The sequence below is a fragment of the Poecilia mexicana genome, unplaced genomic scaffold (genome assembly GCF_051168715.1).
Source record: "Poecilia mexicana isolate PSO_F unplaced genomic scaffold, ASM5116871v1 scaffold_14, whole genome shotgun sequence".
Classification (NCBI taxonomy): Eukaryota; Metazoa; Chordata; class Actinopteri; order Cyprinodontiformes; family Poeciliidae; genus Poecilia; species Poecilia mexicana.
In genome coordinates, this window is record NW_028263383.1 from 5,901,386 (window position 1) to 5,921,469 (window position 20,084).

The window sequence follows — 20,084 nt, forward strand, 5'->3', positions numbered from 1 at the left end:
TTTGTTTGGAAAAGGTGAGAGTAATCAAACAGACATGGAAAATAAAGACGAGTGGAAATAGATTAAGGAATCATGTGAGCGGCAAACCTTGTGACTAATCGACACCCGACTGGTCACCTGTATTGAGCAATAGTATGTTGATAAGTATCATAAAGGTTGACAAATTATGAGTATTGCATAGGCAAATAAAAAGTTATATGTGTGGGAATGGATGTGATGGTGGCAACTTTCAGGAACTTAGAATTTTTAAGTTTACTTTTGTTGTTGGTGTGCTATATTATTTATTTTCTAGTTTGATTCAATAATGAGGGTCCATCTGAAAATATGGCACGAGTTTATGGGGTAGGAGTATTTTACTTCCTACTCCTTTTTGAGCATGTTAAGATAATTGTGGTGCAAAAAATGTGTCTTGCATTCCTTGTTCATGTGTGTGATTTTGTATCATGTTCAAAATAAATAAAAAAAATAGGTAGACAGAAAGACAGACAGATATATAGATGTATGTGTATGTCCAACATGTTCTTATTTCAGATAAATAAAAAAAATAAATAAATAAAAAATATATATCGTACATTTTAATTTCATCTAGGTTGGGTAATTTTATTTAAAGGGTGCCTGGACAGTCAATGCAACACAAACAGAAACAACTACAGAAACTAGATCACTGAGAAAATGTGGAACATATGCAAACACAAACAGGACAAATCCAAAATAAAATGTTCATCATTTAAAACAATCTGTCAACTGTGTATGTGCATGGCAAAGTCAATAAACATCATTTGTTCCTGTAATTAAAAAAAATGGTGTGAACAATTCATAAACACATCAATGAACTTGTGAAGAACACAAACATCAGCTTCTTCTCAATAAACGATCTGATGATCATAAAGTGAAATAATTTAATCAAATCAAAAAGTGAAACTCAGCTGGAAGCCTTGAGATGGTTGTGAATCAAAACTCATTTAACAGTTTAGGTGATATTCATACAGACAGTTGGGTTTGGGACAGTGCTTCAACACACAGACAGATACACCCAATACATGGGCTACAACTGTCACATTATTTAAGGTCACCCACTGCTGAACCAGGGACAATGATGACAGCATCCTGCCAAAGCTAAAGAGCTACTCCTTTCTTCATTTGAAAGTCATTTAATTCAATTCAATCAACTTTTATTGAATTACTGAGATAAATTAGCATTTCATTGGTAATCTACATTATGTGATGTAGCTGTCAGGAATAGTCAGACACAGTTTGTTAAAAAAAATAAAAATAAAAAATAGGTGAATGATGGTAAAATACTCACAGATATATACATCAAAAGTCCAAAACTTGACCAAAGCTGCCAAAAATCAATTTTTAAGATGGAACAGTCCCCCTCTTCACACAACAAAAAATATTTACAAGACTGAATCTGTCAAAGAGTGAAAACGTAGCAAACTTATAAAATAAAAATCATCACACAGGACCAGGAGGAGATTTATTCAGCAAAACTGTGTATGCATTACAAGTTCCATTACAGAAGGTCTGCTACTTTTTAATGGTCACAAGGCCTTTTATAGGATTGGAATATTTTATATATATTGGTGTCTATTTGGATGTTTTTTAAAAATTGGAGTTCTTTTCTTCCACTTGTGCAGATCGCTTGGCTCATTTCATGCTGGATTCCTATGAGTGTGTTCAGGAACTGTCCACAGCTGAGGCATTTCAATACTTAGTTACGGAAAAGTGCCGTTTATAGCACTTTTGCGAAATGTTATTTCATATCTCTTCCTGACTTTTCAGGCCTGGGATATTTTATATCACACAAACACATTCTTTCCAGATCAGAATGACCTTGGACATTACACTGACCAAAACTGCACAAACATCATAATTATTCCACCTAAAAATCCATTTCATAAGCAGCAGGTCAGTGGTAAGTTCACATTGTAATAACAGGTAAACGACAGAATTTATGTGTCCATTCGCTTTCCTGCTGAATCATATAAAACAGTTCATCATGATAATGATAGCTATAGTTTTACATTTGTCATATTTTGCATAATTCTGTAATAAATGTTCATAATAATTATTAAAAACAGGCAAGTCAAAGCTATTGTTTCATCTAGTCACAACCTATGTGTTAAACCTCACAACTTCGTTGCTGATATTTACAACTCCTACCTCCTAGTTATTACAAGTATGCCATACATATCCAGACTAGTGTTTCTTCAATTTAGATGCTCCTTCTGTAACAGTGCTGTTTTGTAGTCCTGAGGGATCAAGGCCAGTGACACATTACCTCCTAGGAGAACAGGGAGGGAAAAGCATCGGGTTCAGGGTCTAAGTTTGAATGTCTTGAACTGCATGTTTCACTGCCAGCCCAACTGGGGGTGTAGTCCTGGTTGGAGAGAGAAGGGGTTTCCAGGACCGGGATGGTAGTTGGGTTGAGGAGGAAAGTTCTCTAGTGCAGATGTAGGATGACCCTGAAACACAAGAAAGTAGCTGAGTTTTTATAAGAGTCTATTAAAATGACAGTCAAATATTTTTGGACCACAGCATACTGTTTTTACGGAACATGCCTGAAGTAGAGCAGACGGCATCGACGGGTTGTGGAGGCCGCTGAGAGCCGCAGCGGAGGCAGAGGGAGGGAAGCCTGGTACTGCAGGGAAGGAGAGCAAGCCAGGGAATCCACTACCTCCAGGAGCCTGGAGCGCGCCGCTCAAACTGGAATGCATAAATACTTCATGAGTGCTTGATGGGAAAAGCTTGCAATTTCCTCATTAGTGTTATAGCTGAACTTTTTTTAAACATGTTTTATTTTCTGTCACATAAACACAGTTTAATTATACACAGTCTCCACCTGTGTGTAATTTATAAATGTGCAATAATCAATACCTAATGCTTTTATGGCTGTTTACCGGTGTTGCATATATTTCCCTTTTGACACATTAATTCTCCGCTTCAGAGAAACAATCCTCAATCTGCACTGCATCGTGTCACTAAAAGTTTCTGCTGTGTTTAAAGAATTACGAGTTTTCCAGCCACATAGTATCATTTTATAGCACAAACAAGTAGATATAAATATATCAAATATGACTAAAAAGAATTTTGACTTCGCAATTGCCTTGGAATTCGGCTTCTGTCTCTTTAAAAAGTTCCCACTCTTTCTGAAACTCTGCATCCAGAACGCCGCCACAGCCATATTCCTCTATCAAGCATTTACAAATGTTCATTGGAGTTCACTGGACAAAGAGTTCATATAATAAGCACAGCACATTTCCACTTGGTGTTTGCCATTTGCTGCTGCTAATTTGAAGGAGATGAGTGAGGAAGGAGAATGGGAAGAGTGCTTGGTTCCCCCATATTACAAACCCGCACAGATACCAAGGGAGGTTTAAAGATTCCTCAAACACACATGAAACCTAAACACTCTAGGTATGTTTCTGATGAGGGAATATCATTATAACATCATGTAAACCTATCTTTTTATCTTTTCCCAATAGTATTAGGTCACGAATTACAATGTAACCATAACATTTTTGTATGATGGGATATTGTGATATTTTTGAATACTGAAAATAGTAGTAAATTTTTTTTCCTTTTAGTTTTTTTCCAAATTAATTGCTGCCTTCTATTCACTCTCTCCTCAGGGAACACCTGCTCTTTCAGCACATGAAATGGCATCAAAAGGTTACGCTTCTGCCACCCAGATTAAAAATAACTGGCAGTCATTATTCTGCCGAGCTGACAAAGAACATAGACAGAGTCTACGCTTGAAATCCTAGAGTAAAGGCACAAGAGGAGTTTGCACAGAATAGGAGAAGCATTAGGTTCATCATGCACAACAGAGGTGGGAAATTGATAGGCAGGATTTATGATACCCATGTGTTTTGACTTTATGAGTAAGTGGAAATCAAGGTCACATTTTTCCACTCAATGTAGTTCAACCAACTGTTTACTGTGCTGTGCCATTACTAGAAAAAGAATGGATGATAAAGCAAATATAATAGCCATTCAAAGTCTGGACTCTGGACTTTATGTTTGTTTAAACTAAATGAACTAAATGGCGTATTACCTGGCAAACTGAATAAGATTATTACACTCATATAACATAATGGACATATTCTAGTTTGGTGTAGGCCAGTAGGAGATGATCGCAGCATGATTAAAAGTAATAGGGTTTTAATGTTTTTACCCAAACAACAATATGTAATGTGATCCAAATGCTTTTATTTAAATATTCATTGCTACTGTTGTTACACTAAAATCATTTTTATGAGAACTTTGAGTTAAATAATGTAATTTTTGTGATGATTAACGTGAAGTGAACATAACGCATCCTGATGTCATTTCAGCGCACTCCATCTTGGAATGGATCAAAGATGAATATTTTATTTTGCAGAGAAGACCGGCAATGTTTTACCTCAAGCCCAGAGCATGCAAGCGCCAAGGGCTGCTACACAATCAATCTTTACAGTGTTGGCTGGGACACAATTCTCATGTTTGCCTTTCCTCTCGAATTACAATTTACCTGTAATTATAACCCCTTTACCTTTGCTTAAAATATAAGAATAAAAGAACATTCTGCTTACTCAAGCAACTGTAAGGTCATCTCAATAAAAATACTTTAAACCTCAAAGAATATATGATGTAAAATTTAAAATCTTTTAATTATGTACGAGTACTTTGAATCTGCTCCAGCAGGGAATTTGTCCTCTTAGCACTGTGTGTAACAAGTGTGTGAGCCTTATTTCAGTCAGCAGACTGGCAGTAAGACTGTAAATTTAAATAGTATTTTGTTAAAACCTTGAACTTCACCTACCCTGGCTGGAAATTGGAGCTGAAAGCAGATGCAAACCCTGGTAACACTGGTGATGAAGAAGGAACCCCAACTGCGGCTGCCTGCAGCGGGGCCACAGATGCAACTGAGGATGGAGTGGCTCCTGATAGTCCCATGAAGGAAGGCAACACAGGGCTCCTGGTGCCACCCCCACCTGATACAGCCAGTCCAGGAAAGCTTGTGGGGTTAGGCCCAGGAGAAAGGCCTGGGAATATAGAGGGGGCAGAGGTGAGGCCTAGAGCGAAAGGTGAAGCTGCAGAGGGGGCAGCGCCAGGAGCTAAGCCCTGGTAGACAGAAGACGGTGGATGGTTGGTGGAGGGAGGCACTGTAGGCACTGATGTAGGAATGGTGGCAGAGGGAAGAGAAGAAGACAGCGCCGGAAAAGGGGACAGACCTGGATAATGAGTTGCAGCGGGGCTGGCAGACATTGCTTGGAGGCCAGTGATAGCAACCGGAGTAGGGAGAGACACTTGAGGAGAACCTGAGGGGTGTGTCAGACCCAAAGAACGTGCAAGGGCAGCCTGAGCCGAACTAGGTGTTACCAGTGGGCTGACCGTCGGCGTACCAGAACGAGACGTGCCCTTAAAGGCTGAGGGTACGGGGCTGCTACTGCCACTGTTGCTGCCCCCAGAGTGTCTGTTCAGGGTTCCAGCCACAACGCCCTGAGCTTGAGCCTGGCCTGGGTGGACAGGGGAGGGTTTTGGACTGGGTCCAGGGGTGGAACAGTTAGGGATAACTGGAGTAGAAGATCCAGGAGTGAGAGGGGAAGAGGTATAACTTCGGATCACCGAACCAGATGGGTTACCTCCTTGTGGGTGCATGCTGGAGAAGCTGGGCCCTGACTGCTGGTCTGTAGACTGGGAATAGGCCCTCTGCTGAGCTGAACCCATGGAATTTGACTGCGACTGGGAGTCTTGGCCACTACGTGAGGCAGCAGGGGTCCCTGGTCGAGAAAGGCCATGGAAGGGGGAAGAGGAAAACCCCCCATTGCTTGGGACAGGAGTCCCACAAGGAGTCCCCGAGGGGGTGTGGGCTTTAATGACAGATGAAGGCGTAGGGGTGATTTGACCACTGGGGGTGTGCGGTCCAGCTTTGATCACAGATGGAGATGGAGCTGGGGAAGGAGAGGGGGCATTCAAGTTGTGGGATGGTACCATCCCAGGAAAAACTGGTGTAATTGGGGTGGTTGGGGGAGGTGGCTGAGAAGGTGAAGCCTGGGGTGGGGCAGGGGTAGAAGGAGTGGACCCATGAGGAATGAGAAGTGGCCCACTGTTGACTCCAGGTGTGGTGTTCTGTGGATTCCCAGGTTTGGTGTAACCTGAAAATAACATACAGGTTGTCAAAAATTATATTCAATTTTTAATGAAGATCTCTGAAAAATAACTATTGTCAGTTATTTTGTGAAATATTTAATTAAGATTAAAATAAGCCAAACCATTTGCATAATGTGTATAACAGAAGAGAAAAGCAAGGAGGAATAGCAAAGAAGCATTCCTACATGCAGCTTCTTATGGGTATTTGAAATAATAGTTTTAAAAGGCATCTCCTTCTTACCTTTGGGGAAATGTCTGCATCATGGTTTCAGGTTGGTTTGTGCTTAAGTTAACTTTTATCACAGCTATTAACTCTTCTCATCTGTGGTTTTAACCTTAAATGCTTCAGTTAAACCAAATGAGAGAAATTTGGTTGCAAGAGATTTTCCCAAAGGGTTTGGAGAATGTACAGCTGTATTTTCAAGAAAGATGGAATGTCTTGTAAAATCGAAATAAATGCAAAGCTATCACTGAACTCTTCAAAACTCACACTAGTCTTATGCAGAGAATAGGTAGTCTATTTTAGATGTCATTAAGTGAGAGGTGGGATCTTGAAAATCACCAACAATGCATGCCCACTCACTTATTTAGCTAAACTGATTGATCATCAGCTGTTAACTTTTGATTATTAAACAAAATTACAAACTTGAGCAGTCAAAAAAAAAAGAAAAACTTGTTTCTTTTATTTATCATTATCCTTTATAATCATTACTTGATATCAAAAGTGTCATTTCACTGAAATACAGGATCTCAAATCTTTTTCTTTTGCATCTTACAAAACAGACCAACTGTTTTGGAAACCCAGCTGTAGATCCATTGTAAAAAATAATATTGCAATTAAAAAAGACTACCCCAAGCAATGAATGTTAAATGGAAGCAGAAAGGATACTTCTAGAAAGTAAAAGACTAACTGTCCAAGTTTAAATCTTTAAATATATTTTTGTCTTTAGAATCCCAAACCTATTCTCACAAGAAAAAATTTATGCTCACTGACCAGATAACATAAATACCTCTGATACTCTGCAAGGCATATAATCTGAAACTGGAGTACTGTAGCCAAAATGCTTCCTCTTTTGTGTTTGTGGGTGCGAGCCTTGATATTTTCTTAATGGTACTTTCAAAACCTAACATAACTAATGTTGCAGTACATATAATTAAAGACAATTCATAACAAATCTATTTGCTTACAGGAATCATACATTTTCTACTCAATAATTCTGACTCAGATTCATGGATGTTTTGGGGCATTTAATTACATCTATATGTTTCTGAAACTATGAAACAGTAATGGTGGAAGATGGGCTTCCCATTTAACAATGTGGTAAAGTTTTGTTTAACATCTGAACAATCACTTCAGCAATCTTACAATGAAGTCTTGGGATGGCAGTTTGTCATCAGTAATGTGTTCAATATGTTTGCAAAAAGAAATAAAATTAGGAGTGTTAAATTTTTACCTTCTAAACTGTTTTAGAACTACAACTCTAAACACTGTGAAGGTTCTGGGTTTGATTTGCCAGAAACACTACAGTGTTTCTGGTTTTATATATATATATATATATATAAAACCACTTGCACAAGTGTCCATCAAATGTGGCATATACCAAGGAGATGCTCTGTCCCCACTGCTGTTCTGCATAGGCCTGAACCCCCTCAGCCAAATCATCAACAAGACTGGCTACGGATACCGACTTAAGAATGGGGCCACAATCAGTCACCTCCTCTACATGGATGACATCAAGCTGTACGCCAAGAGCGAGCGAGACATCGACTCACTGATCCACACCACCAGGATCTACAGCACTGACATTGGGATGTCATTCGGATTAGAGAAGTGTGGCCGGATGGTTACAAAGAGAGGGAAGGTCGTCCACACAGAAGGGGTCTCACTCCCAGAAGGAACAATAGCAGACATAGAGCACAGCTACAAGTACCTGGGAATACCACAAGCAAATGGCAACCTCGATGAGGTCACAAGGAAAGGAGCCACAGCCAAATACCTCCAACGAATAAGGCAAGTCCTGAGAAGCCAGCTCAATGGCAAGAACAAGATCCGTGCAATAAACAGCTATGCCTTGCCAGTAATCAGATACCCTGCCGGAATAATTAGCTGGCCAATCGAAGAGATGAAGGCCACGGATGTTAAGACTCGGAAACTACTAACCATGCATGGAGGGTTCCACCCCAAATCCAGCACCCTGAGACTGTACACGAGCCGTAAGGAAGGAGGCAGAGGACTAGTGAGTGTGAGAGCCACTGTCCAGGATGAAACATCCAAGATCCATAAATACATCAAGGACAAAGCCTCAACGGACGATGTGCTCAGCGAATGTCTCAGGCAATGGGGAACAGAGGACAAGGTGCTGGAGGAACCATCATGGGAGGACAAGCCCCTACATGGGATGTACCACCGACAAATAACTGAAGTGGCTGATATCAGGAAATCCTACCAATGGCTGGAGAAAGCTGGACTCAAGGACAGCACGGAGGCCCTCATCCTGGCCGCCCAGGAACAGGCCCTAAACACCAGAGCAATAGAGGCTCAGATCTACCACACCAGACAAGACCCAAGGTGTAGGTTGTGCAAGGAGGCCTCTGAGACAGTCCAGCACATAACAGCAGGGTGCAAGATGCTGGCAGGGAAAGCGTACATGGAACGACATAACCAAGTGGCGGGCATAGTGTACAGGAACATCTGTGCCGAATATGGACTGGAAGCCCCGAGGTCAAAGTGGGGGACACCCCCAAAGGTGGTGGAGAATGACCGAGCTAAGATCCTGTGGGACTTCCAGATCCAGACAGACAAGATGGTAATGGCGAACCAACCGGACATTGTGGTGGTGGACAAAGAACAGAGGAAAGCCGTTGTGGTGGATGTAGCAATACCAAGTGACCACAACATCAGGAAAAAGGAGCATGAGAAACTGGAGAAATACCAGGGCCTCAGAGAGGAACTGGAGAAGGCCTGGAAGGTGAAGACCACAGTGGTGCCTGTGGTCATCGGGGCCCTCGGGGCAGTCACCCCCAAACTGGAGCAGTGGCTACAACAGATCCCAGGAACAACATCAGACATCTCAGTCCAGAAATGTGCAGTTCTAGGCACAGCCAAGATACTGCGCAGAACCCTCAAGCTCCCAGGCCTCTGGTAGAGGACCCGAGCTCAGAGGATGAAAGAGACCACCCACGGAGGGTGAGAGGGGAATTTTTTTATTTTTTTTATATATATATATATATGTGTGTGTGTGTGTGTGTGTGTGTGTGTGTGTGTGTGTGTATTTTATTTTTTATAATCACTTTTATTATTTCTGTTATAGCCATAAAAGCTCTAGAATATTATCTAGTATAAGATATTACCGTCTATCCCTAGTATTTACCCACAATATATAGATAAGAACAATTTAATAGTAAACTATAATTGCAACTTGTTGCAATTTGTAGTATTTTTCTGGTCAATCAATGCGCTCCAACAAAAGTTAAACTGAAATCAGTTACCTGATAAACTGAAGAAGCACAGGTGAGCAGCATGCCAGCAAGGTAAGCTGCAAGCTTCAGAAAGAGTCTAGGCACAACTTGCCTTAAAGGAATCATACCTGCTATTTTGTGAGAAGAGTGGTAGGGGGGAGGGGGCACGTTGGCTGTTATGACCCCTCCCACAGAAACAAGGCCTGCGTTGTTGTACGCACCTAAGTAGCAGTTACAGATATTAAAGTTGCCTGCATTACAAGTGTGACACAAACTTTACAGAATAAGCTTCCAAATGGACCAGAATCAATACAAGAGTAACAGTCAGAAAACACACCCTGTGTCTGCATTCTGTTTTTAAATTACGGGTAGGCTGCATGATGTTCAAAGTAATTCTAAAGTAGGTTAAACTGAAGAGACGTGTGCTTTGCTTTGTTGTTTCTTACTTGGTGCGATGGTGGCATGAGGCCGGCAGGGTGGGATAGGGTAAGGAACAGGTCGATGAGGGTTGTAAGTTGAGGGAAACTAAAAACAAAAAACAAAATGTTTAAACTTATAAAAGCCTATAATACAAACCAAAACTTGTACTGTGTGATGTACTTTATTGAGATTCTGGTTTGAAATTGTGGCAACCTTCACAAGTCACCAAACTGATAAATACTGTAGCGTATTAGGTGTTGTAAAACTGTTTATTTTAATGTTTTTTGTTTTTTTATATCTTTGTTCAATACAAATGCCCACATCTTTTCGATTATTTGTAAAAAAAAAATAAATAAAAAAATAAAAAAATCTAAAAACCCAGTGTCCTATCACTACTACTTCACACACATACTGTTATTACACAATTATTCACAATCTTGTGTTGATATGTGTCTTAAAATTCCCAATAAAATACATAGAATTTTGTGAATGCAATGTGAGATTTAAAGTTGTGATGCACTGAAAATAGAAGTCAGGTGACCTTTTTTTTTTAAATAAAAAAAAACTAAACAAAATTGAAAAAAAAAAATAGCACAAATTCCTTTCTGCATATTATCACAGGTCCATATCAGTTCCCACAAATCTTACATCATACAGACGTCCAGTCAAAACAATAAAAAGAAGGTGTGTCTTTTCAGGGCTCTCATCAATCGTTAGCTCAGGCAACATAGTTTTGGAACATGGAAACTTGTTGCGCAATCAGATTTCCCCGCAATAGAAAATGTGTCGTATTCTGACACATATACATCTCATTATCAGTTCTGGACTTACAGGTTTAAAAGGTCCTATAATCCTGGAAGCAATTCCTTTCCCCTCCATATTGCTGGAGCCGTCTTCTTTTTTCTCACTGTCTTTTTTAATTGGAAGGATTCCCTGAGGTTAGAAGCAAAATATGTCATTTCAAAACAATCATCCTTAAGAAAAACAAAACCATTCAACCTCAGACAAACAAGTTGGCCTCTTCTTTTTAATGTATAATTCATCCAATCAAAAAACGGTAATCAGCAAGCATATTTTATATCAATGTCATTTTATAACAATCTCCATATGTGGGGGAAAACAAAACAAGACTATACTGTGCATTGAGGAGATTATAGCAGAACTGCTGTCACTTAAGTTTAATATAAATACAGACATTTCATATAAATTATATTCAAGTAAGTTAGTTATTCAATATTGTTTATGCTCACAGGAAAAGTGCCAGTGACCAAGCTGGGCCTGCCTTTAGGGTATGGATTTCCCGGAATCATTCCACAGGATGAGATCATGGCTACAGGAGCTTTGCAACCAACCTTACAAACCTAACAAGACAAAGACATGCATTTTTGATTAATTTTTTTATTTTATATTTTTAAAATGAACTCATTTAGCTCTAAAAGCAGCTAGCACTTTTTTTCTTAAAAGAAATCATTCTTGATAAAGTATAAACTGCTTTGTTTTATTTAGTTTTTTCTTTGTCCTCACCTGCTCTAATATCCTGCGAGCGCGCTTCTTCTCAGATGCGTGTATCCGGAACAGATCCTCCACCGGTCGATAATTCTGAGCATCCGAAATATTCCTGTATGGAAACAGACATGCCTACTGAATAAACCATCAATCAACTGAAAAATCACACTGTTTACAAACAACATTTGACCACATTAAATGGCATTTTAAACTGTACTCACAAAGCTATTAGTTCCAGGACAACAAGTCTGTCTTTGGAGAAGGTGAAGCAGTTCAGAATGTTTGCAACTTTGGTTGTAGGGATTGCAACCATTTTCTAAAGACAACAGAAAGAGGAACAGATACAATATTAGGCCTCCATTTTGTAAAGAGTTTTTAAGACATGCCTTGCTACCCTGGTGATGAGAGATTGCTATGAGAAAGGGAGCACTGTGACCATGCGGGATGTGAGGCTGATCAGTGAAAATATGAGCAGCACAGCCTGAGTTAGTCAAAAGTGCTCCTACTTACATGCTGCAGTGCTTTAACTGCTTTGATCTGCGGTTCTGCCCATGAGAAGTACTTCAGGATTTCCATCACCTGCACACATTAAAGTACCCAATTAGAACTAATGAAGTTAGAAAGAGCTCTCTGGAACAACAAAACACAAAAAATATAGAAATATAATGACCAAAATAGAAATATAATGCAAAGTATTCAGATCACAGGAACTTTAGCACTTTTTGTTACATCTACAATCTAAATGGATTCTGTTACACAAAAGGAAATTGTGAAATGGTTTTCAAACTTTTTAACAAATAAACGTCTGCAATGACTGTAGTGTTACATATTTATCCCTTCTTGGATCAACGGGTCAATCCTTTTTGGAACTATCGTTAATTATTATCACAGCTGCACATCGTTGGGGCATATCTGTACCAACTTTACACATTAACTGAACTTTTTGCCCATTCTTTGCAAAAATAGCTCATGCTTAGTCAGATTGGATGCAGCAATGTACAAGTATTGCCACAGATTCTCAGTTGGATTCACATCTCTGTCAATCTAACATATACATGTACTATAATTTATCATCTGCCATGGTCTCTAACAGGCCTTCTTCTACCATTGTCATTATTTAGCCACATCTACATTCCCAATTTCTCTGACTAGATTCCTTATCCCTGCAGAGGAAAAGCAACATCTTGATTACACTACCACTACAATGTTTTATGATAGGGATGGTGCGTTAAGGGTGACAAGAGGTCATTAAGTTTTTCTGGTTTTATCTGACCAGAGCACATTCTTCCATATGTTTACTCTCTCATACACTGCATATGTCAAAGTTGAAACTGGAGATCGACAGTCCATTGTTTTTCTCCTCTTCCATAATGGAGATTAACTGTGCTGGGGCCCGTGAGCTTAGGTAAATGGCCACCTCTTGGTATGTTTGCAATCATGCAATATTGTTTCTGTGTTTAGAAACAATATGGAAAAGCAAAATGTGGAAAAACTCCAGGGCTATGAATACTTCTCACAGGCAGTGTAGTCATATTGTTACATTTGTCACTGAAATAAGAAATTTGATTTACAATTTTATCCATACTTTAAAGTGATTCATGTGTGAATTACCACCCATAAGATATGTAGCAACTGTGGCATACTCTTAAAGATGAAGGAGTCTGGGCAGTACCCTACCTGCTCACTGGAGAAATATCCATGAACCTGCTCTATGGCTCTGATCCGCTGATCCGTAAGGACACACTGAAAGAAAGTACACAGTCAACAATATTGTAGATGAAGTAATAACACTTACAAATCAGACACACGTTTAATACCTTTCTTATCTCATCCAAGACGATGTCAAATGATTTCTTATCCATGTTTGATTATTTGTTATTGATTACAATACAACTATAAAGGCTAATGTAGTATTTAAAATACAACAAGTGAGGTCAGATAAAATAAAAAGCATTCGGATACGATTAGGTTAAATCAATTTTCTGTTTCTTGACTTGTAACGTAAACTCATTTTTTACTAAAACCAAGATTTAAGACATTATACGAGTGCAGTGAAATATTTAATAATTGCATGGTTAAAATACTCCTTAAGTAACTTAGCTCTTGGACATTAAACTATGACTTCCAAATAGGAGATATGTCTGCAGAGCAGAACCAAATGTGGCTGTAGCTAACAACAAGCTAGCGTGCTACAGTTATTCAAATCGAGACGACGACGTGACAAAAAGATACAATAAAAGATACACAAACAAATATGCGACAGGTCGCACGGTCAAGTATGATTCAAACAGGCTCGTCATAAAATTACAACCGTTGCAAGCACATTTATAAAAATCGTTAAAATGTGAATGAAGAGTGCAAGAAACGGCACAAGTTCAGCTAGCTGGCGCTGCTGACAGCTGGCGCTAGGACGTCAACAACGAAAGGACACCCGTGAGGTACCTGATCGCAAATATTTGGTGTAGATTTTATTTTAACAGTAGCTAACAAATAATAAGGGAAGAAACACCCCATATTACAAGATATACATGTTTAACATGAATTCTGCAGCATTTATATTTACAGTTAATGCTATGTTAGTGATTCTATGCAGGCAACTTTTAAACAGCTTACAGGAAGTAAATACAGAACGGGTGTTTGCAACGGAGCAATTTATTGTTTTTGGTCTTTTCCTTCTTAGAAGAGAAAAAATGGACCGGTTTTCGTGGTCAAATGGGCTCTTAGAAATAAACGAAACTTTAGTGATACAGCAGAGAGGTGTCAGACTGTATGATGGTGATGATAAGGTAAAGTTTTATTATTTATTAGCAGTTTTTTTATTGCTATCAAAACAGAAGCGAAAAATTAAGTAAGAAATTCGGTAATTAGATTATAGTGAGTCGAGGCAATGTTCATTGCAATATGTTCATTGAAAAATGCAATACTTGCATTTTTCAATGCAAGTATTGAAAAAAAACGTCTTTAAAACTATACTCAAAACATGTTAAAAATATTGCCATAATGAAAAATTACTTCCTGTGTTACTACCAGGCAAAATTGGATGTTGGAGTCGCCTTGTTGAGTACACATCGGTTGATCTGGAGGGACGGAAAGAATCACGTAAGGAAATTTTAAATGCAAATAAAGCAAATGTTATTCATTCTCATGTTAAATTGATCTTTGACTCAAAGAACTCAAAGATGAGCCATAAAATAAGAGTTTACACATGCAGCATTGTTTGCGGATATAAGATGTGTAGTTATAGTGTTATTACTTATGATAGACTCATTTTATTATAAACAGCAACTTATGATTGTTGCCATGTAACTTACAACATGAAACCAAAACTTTGGTCAACATTCACCCTAAATAATTTATTCATATTGCTAGTTTTTGATCTTGCTTTAACATTTATGGTGATTATAGTTAAAAGTACTTTTCTATGATTTGTCTAATTATGACTTGTGAATTTCTTTTTTTTTCCATTTGACAGGACTGCTGCATGGCCATGCCCCTGTCTCAGATTATTTTCTTTGAAGAGCAGGCTGCAGGAATAGGAAAGAGGTACACAGAACTTGGATAGTTAGCTAGTTTCAATTACCTTGCTGTAACAACCATTCCCATTGTCAAAAGTGTAGTTGTACAGTACTGTATAATAATACATTTGGCCTTATTCCTAACCCTATTTTAATGACTGCAAGACTCTTCAGGAGTGGTGGGGGCAATGTCATTATGAAAAAAAATGCAAAAAAAAAAAAAAAAAAGATTAAAGATAGTGATACAAAGATGATCACTAATCATAAGTAATAATTCCTGTTTTAGTAGTGTCATGCAACTTAAATCTATTTTTTAGAAAAGCTATGATTAACTGTTTTATTTTTGCCTTAAAGTGCAAAAATAGTAATCCACCTGCATCCATCACCTGCCAACAAGGAGCCTGGTCCATACCAGAACAGCAAGTACTCTTTCATCAAGCTGTCTTTTAAAGAACATGGGCAGATTGAGGTATTCCCACATTCACACAGTTTTCAGAGCTCTTTCTTTTTTAATCTTTGCACTCTCTTATTTATGATTACCTGGCTGGAACTGACGCCATACCATTCAATTGCAGTTTTACAGGAGACTGACAGAAGAGATTACCCAGAAAAGGTGGGAGAATACGCCAGTTTCACAACCCATCTCAACAGGAACTGGGCCTCAGGTTAGAATCTGAACAACATCCTTGTCAATTTATCTTAATCACAACCCTGTTCCAGACTGCAAGATAAGAGGTAGAGGATCATCCTGCTTCAAAATTAGGACTTTAAATATTCAATCAGATATTTTTGACCAGTTTAATTGTTATCCACTAGGTGGCAGTCTTTTTTACCTTTTTTACATTTTTTCTCTTAGTTGAGCTAATTAAACATAGTTTTTAAAAAAAAAAAAAAACATAGTTAGATTAGTCATTATCCAGTAAAGTTAAATACTGGATATTTAACTTTAATATCCAGAATTTCTCTGCTGTTATGTTTCTTTGTTCTTGGATTATAGTTATCAGCTGTTGAATTTACTGTTTAACTGCGTGCGTTTTTCTTTCCCTTTGTGGTCATGTAGACAGGAAGGACACGCGCAGTGGGAATTGTTGGCATTGAAAGGAAGATAGAGGAGAAGAGGAAAGAAACGGACAAGAACATTTCTGAGGTAATCTCTGGAAACAAAAACGGAAAAAAAAGCAAAGGAATGACCGTATTGAGATCCTGTATTTTCAGCTGATTCGTGGAAATATCTCAGAAGAAAGAAATGAAATCCAGATATCAGATAAAATATAAAAGCTACTAAAGGCAATGATATGGAGGAACAGCAATTTAAAAGCTAACATGAAAGTTGCATTTTTAACTGTCTTGTAGTCATGGATAGAGTGTTCTGGAAAATATTTGTGTTTTACTATTAAATCTTCTGAACATCTGAAGCTTCAATAACTTTTCATATTTGTGTTTAGGCCTTTGAGGACCTCAGTAAGCTTATGGTGAAGGTAAAGGAAGCTTTTATTGTGTTTTCCTGCAAATATATAATGGAAATTATCTGCAAGTACATTGCAAAAGTAATCATACCCCTTGAATTTCACAACTGTCAATGTATTTTATTCGAATTTTATTGGACAAAAACAATTGTGACAATTTTTTCAAATTAAAATGTTCCATGCATTTGATTTCAACCATCCTGAGTAAATAGTTTGTAGAACCATTTTTTGAGGCAATGGCAGGAGCAAGTCTGTTTTGGGTATGTCTTTATCAGTTTTGCACATTTAGAGATTGAGTGATTATTTTTAGGGGACTTTTTTTCTGTAAAATAATCGGGCTATTTAGCTAAATTTACCATATTATTACCATATTTCACCATGTGAATGATGTGTTCAGAGTTACATATATTGTCAGTTTTTCCCAGGATGTAATCTTGCCTTAAGATATTATCTGACCACAGTACCTTTTCCACATGTTTGTTATGTTCCCTATGTAGCTTGTAGCAAACTGGAAAAGGGGCTTCATAAGACTCCTTTCCAAAGCCTTCTTTTTTAGCTTCACAACCCTGACATGTCCAGCATATTATACTAATTAGATCACCTCTGAAAGCAGTTTTTGCCATGTATTTTATTAAGGGGTATTAGATTATAGGGGGCTAAATGCATATTAGCATTTATCATTTTTCTTTCTCTATACAGGTAAACACTCCTTTCTGTTGGTTGCAATCCTGTTATGTCCCAATAAAATAAATTTTTGGTTAGATGACACATTTTGAAGAGGTTAAAGGGGTAGGAATACTTTTGATGTGCATATGTTCAGTCACAAGTGAAAAGACCGCATATTCTTGATCAGTATCAACCTCCGGTGTGATATTCTAAATGACCCTCTAACTGGCAGGCCAAAGAAATGGTGGAGTTATCCAGATCTATTGCAAGCAAGATCAAAGACAAACAGGGAGACATTACAGAAGATGAGGTAAGAATACCAGCAACAACATGAGATATAGTAACACTTTTAAAAATTAAAGTTTTTCCCTTCGTTTTTCAAATTTACTAAAGTATGAATCGGATACCATATTGCTTGTTATTAACTCATTGATGCTCAAAGATTAGCAACATTTTTTGAATCTACAGTTATGTTTCTTTCCATAGACAATTCGCTTTAAGTCTTACCTCTTGAGCATGGGCATTGCTAACCCTGTTACCAGGGAAACACACGGATCTGGTACTCATTATCATATGCAGCTGGCTAAACAACTGGGAGATATGTTGCAGGCTCCTCTGGAGGTGGGTGTCTCAGCTGTTTGCTGTCTACACAAGAATAAAACAAATTCAGGTTTTATTCTTGCAACTCTTGCATAAATGTCATGCTCTCTCTATGCTGCCATCTCAGGAGCGTGGCGGTATGATGGCTCTCACAGAGGTGTATTGTCTCGTCAACCGTGCCAGGGGGATGGAGGTGATGCTCACACGTTGATCGTGTCAGCTGATGTTTCATGTGACATAAGTTGGTAATTTGTACAGTTACACCCCAGACAAACATCTATGCTTATGGGTTTTTTTTCTTTCCTTTTTCCCCCAGCTTTTATCTCCTGAAGATTTGCTAAACGCCTGCAAAATGTTTGAGTCCTTGAAACTACCCTTGAGGTGAGTTTGACTTGTTTGTATTGCATTGTTTAAATTATCTGTGTGCGTTACATTCCTTTAGATGCTGAGAAGGGTAAGTGTTTAGCATAGACAAAGCTGACCAGGCTCTTCCTGCCTGGCTTCCTGTTGTGAGAACGTCTGTCCAGGCTTCCGCAGCTGTCATTTCCTGTTACTTCCTGTATTTTTTTTTTTTTTTTTTTTGTCGTTTCTTTTTTCTTTTTTTTTTGTTTGAAATAACAAAAGCCAAGTTTTCCCATATTGGTTTTGGGTAACTGGTCCTTGTGAACCTAAACTTTGTATTTCAATAAAGTAATTGTGGACCTTTTTAAAAAATGTTGTGCTGCAACAACAAACCTCTATGCATATTACTGGGATTTTATTTGGTGAAGTTAAGGAAGATAAAACATGGGTGTCAAAATTGTTATCTTCTTAAGTTGGAGTGTGGAATCCATATGTTTAAAGCCCCTTTTAATCTGATGTCCTGAAATAAAACCAGAGGATATCTGTGTCTCATTAACTTCTTTTTGTTGGTCTTGTTTCAGTTATTGCCATGTTTTATACCTTTAGGTCAGATGGCTAAATTCTGTGCATCAGTCCTGATCAATCACTTCTTTTCAACTAGTTATAAGATCATTCACGTTTTCCCACATCCTGTTGCACTGATTAATAAACGGTGCCTTTCTTGCATATTTTATGTGTATATATTTTTTTTATATATTGATGTCTGTGTTTGTTTTAGTTTTACTCTCAATCCCTGACCGATTTCCTTGCTTCAGTTTTTGTTTTGTTTTGTTTTGGTGTCTTGTCTTGTGTGTAGGCTGCGTGTGTTTGACAGCGGTGTGATGGTGGTCCAGCTGCAGTCTCACAGTGAAGAGGAGATGATAGCCTCAGCTTTGGACAATGTGAGTTTCATCCTTCACAAACATCATACCCCAGCTTGTTCCACTATCTCCTAAATATTTGAGGCATTTACCCTTATTATTTGTCTTTATGATTTGTGATTTAATTGCAGGTGACAGAAAAAGGCTCCCTGACAGCAGAGGAGTTTGCAAAGCTCTTGGGTCTTTCTGTTCTTCTGTCTAAGGAGCGGTAAGCTAACATAAAATAGTCATCGTCTATGTCTTATGTTTGACAGTTGATAGTCTTTTTTATGTTTTTTTTTTTTTTTTGCTCAATTTTGCACATTTGCTCTTCTTTATATGTGTTCTGTTTGCTTTCATTCTCAGGTTGCTGCTTGCTGAGAAGATGGGCCACCTATGTAGGGATGACTCTGTTGAGGGTTTAAGATTTTACCCAAACAGTTTTTGATCTGTTTAAATAAATGCTAAGAATATAGGATGAACATAAAAACTATACATGATGAACTCTGTCTGGTGATGACACTTCCTCTTCGTTGTGGGTCCTCTTCGGTGCTGTTCTATTCTTTTTTTGTTTTTTAGAATACCTAATCTGTGAGGCAAAGTTATTGTCTTAATTATCGTTTTTCTAAATTACCTCTAAATGCTGTATATAAGGAAACGATTCTACATTATTTTACAGAATGCACTTAATGCTTTCTGTTTATTTGATGTATTGTTTTCTACTTTCTTGTCTTTGTGATTTACCTGCAGGCTTATTTGAAGCTAGCACACTGTTATGAAACTCTTGAAGCCTCTAGTATCTGGATCCATTGTTCCAAAGTAAGCCACACATTTTTTATAATAAATGGTTGGAAACTTTTGCTGTTGTCCTGTTTGTTGTGCAATTCTCATGCATGTCTGGATGCGTAGCATTTCAGCGAACCATGTTACTTGACTTCGTCTTTGGTATTTTGTCTTTTGGCCTTGTCTATCAGAAAAAGTCAGTTCTGTTCCATCATTTTCATTACAGGCCAAAATTTAATAAAGCCGCTACAAAATTTCCTTCCAATTTGGCTCATTTCCTAGAAAACAGG

The 20,084-nt window shown here is 38.2% G+C and overlaps 2 protein-coding genes across 3 annotated transcripts; one reads left to right on the plus strand and one right to left on the minus strand.

The window, feature by feature from the left end:
- Nucleotides 1-573: 573 nt before the first annotated feature.
- proser1 (proline and serine rich 1) lies at nt 574-13,942 on the minus strand. 2 transcript variants are annotated; one of them, XM_014980714.2, is made up of 12 exons: nt 13,341-13,942; nt 13,201-13,266; nt 12,034-12,102; nt 11,745-11,839; nt 11,542-11,635; nt 11,268-11,378; nt 10,849-10,950; nt 10,044-10,122; nt 9,726-9,818; nt 4,808-6,143; nt 2,565-2,709; nt 574-2,468 (listed from the first exon to the last, which is right to left on the minus strand). In XM_014980714.2, the coding sequence occupies exons 1-12, from the start codon at nt 13,383-13,385 to the stop codon at nt 2,355-2,357; spliced, it is 2,349 nt and encodes a 782-aa protein (XP_014836200.2). In that variant the 5' UTR covers nt 13,386-13,942; the 3' UTR covers nt 574-2,354. The 2 variants fall into 2 exon arrangements, with proteins under 2 accessions (XP_014836200.2, XP_014836201.2); XM_014980715.2 differs by lacking the exon at nt 9,726-9,818.
- Nucleotides 13,943-14,130: 188 nt separating this feature from the next.
- vps36 (vacuolar protein sorting 36 homolog) lies at nt 14,131-19,870 on the plus strand. Its single transcript, XM_014980713.2, has 14 exons — nt 14,131-14,309; nt 14,554-14,622; nt 14,996-15,066; nt 15,393-15,507; nt 15,614-15,703; nt 16,099-16,185; nt 16,484-16,516; nt 17,403-17,480; nt 17,657-17,791; nt 17,898-17,963; nt 18,087-18,151; nt 18,969-19,053; nt 19,164-19,240; nt 19,378-19,870. Exons 1-14 carry the CDS (start codon nt 14,214-14,216, stop codon nt 19,457-19,459), a joined length of 1,149 nt encoding a protein of 382 aa, XP_014836199.1. The 5' UTR covers nt 14,131-14,213; the 3' UTR covers nt 19,460-19,870.
- Nucleotides 19,871-20,084: the final 214 nt, after the last annotated feature.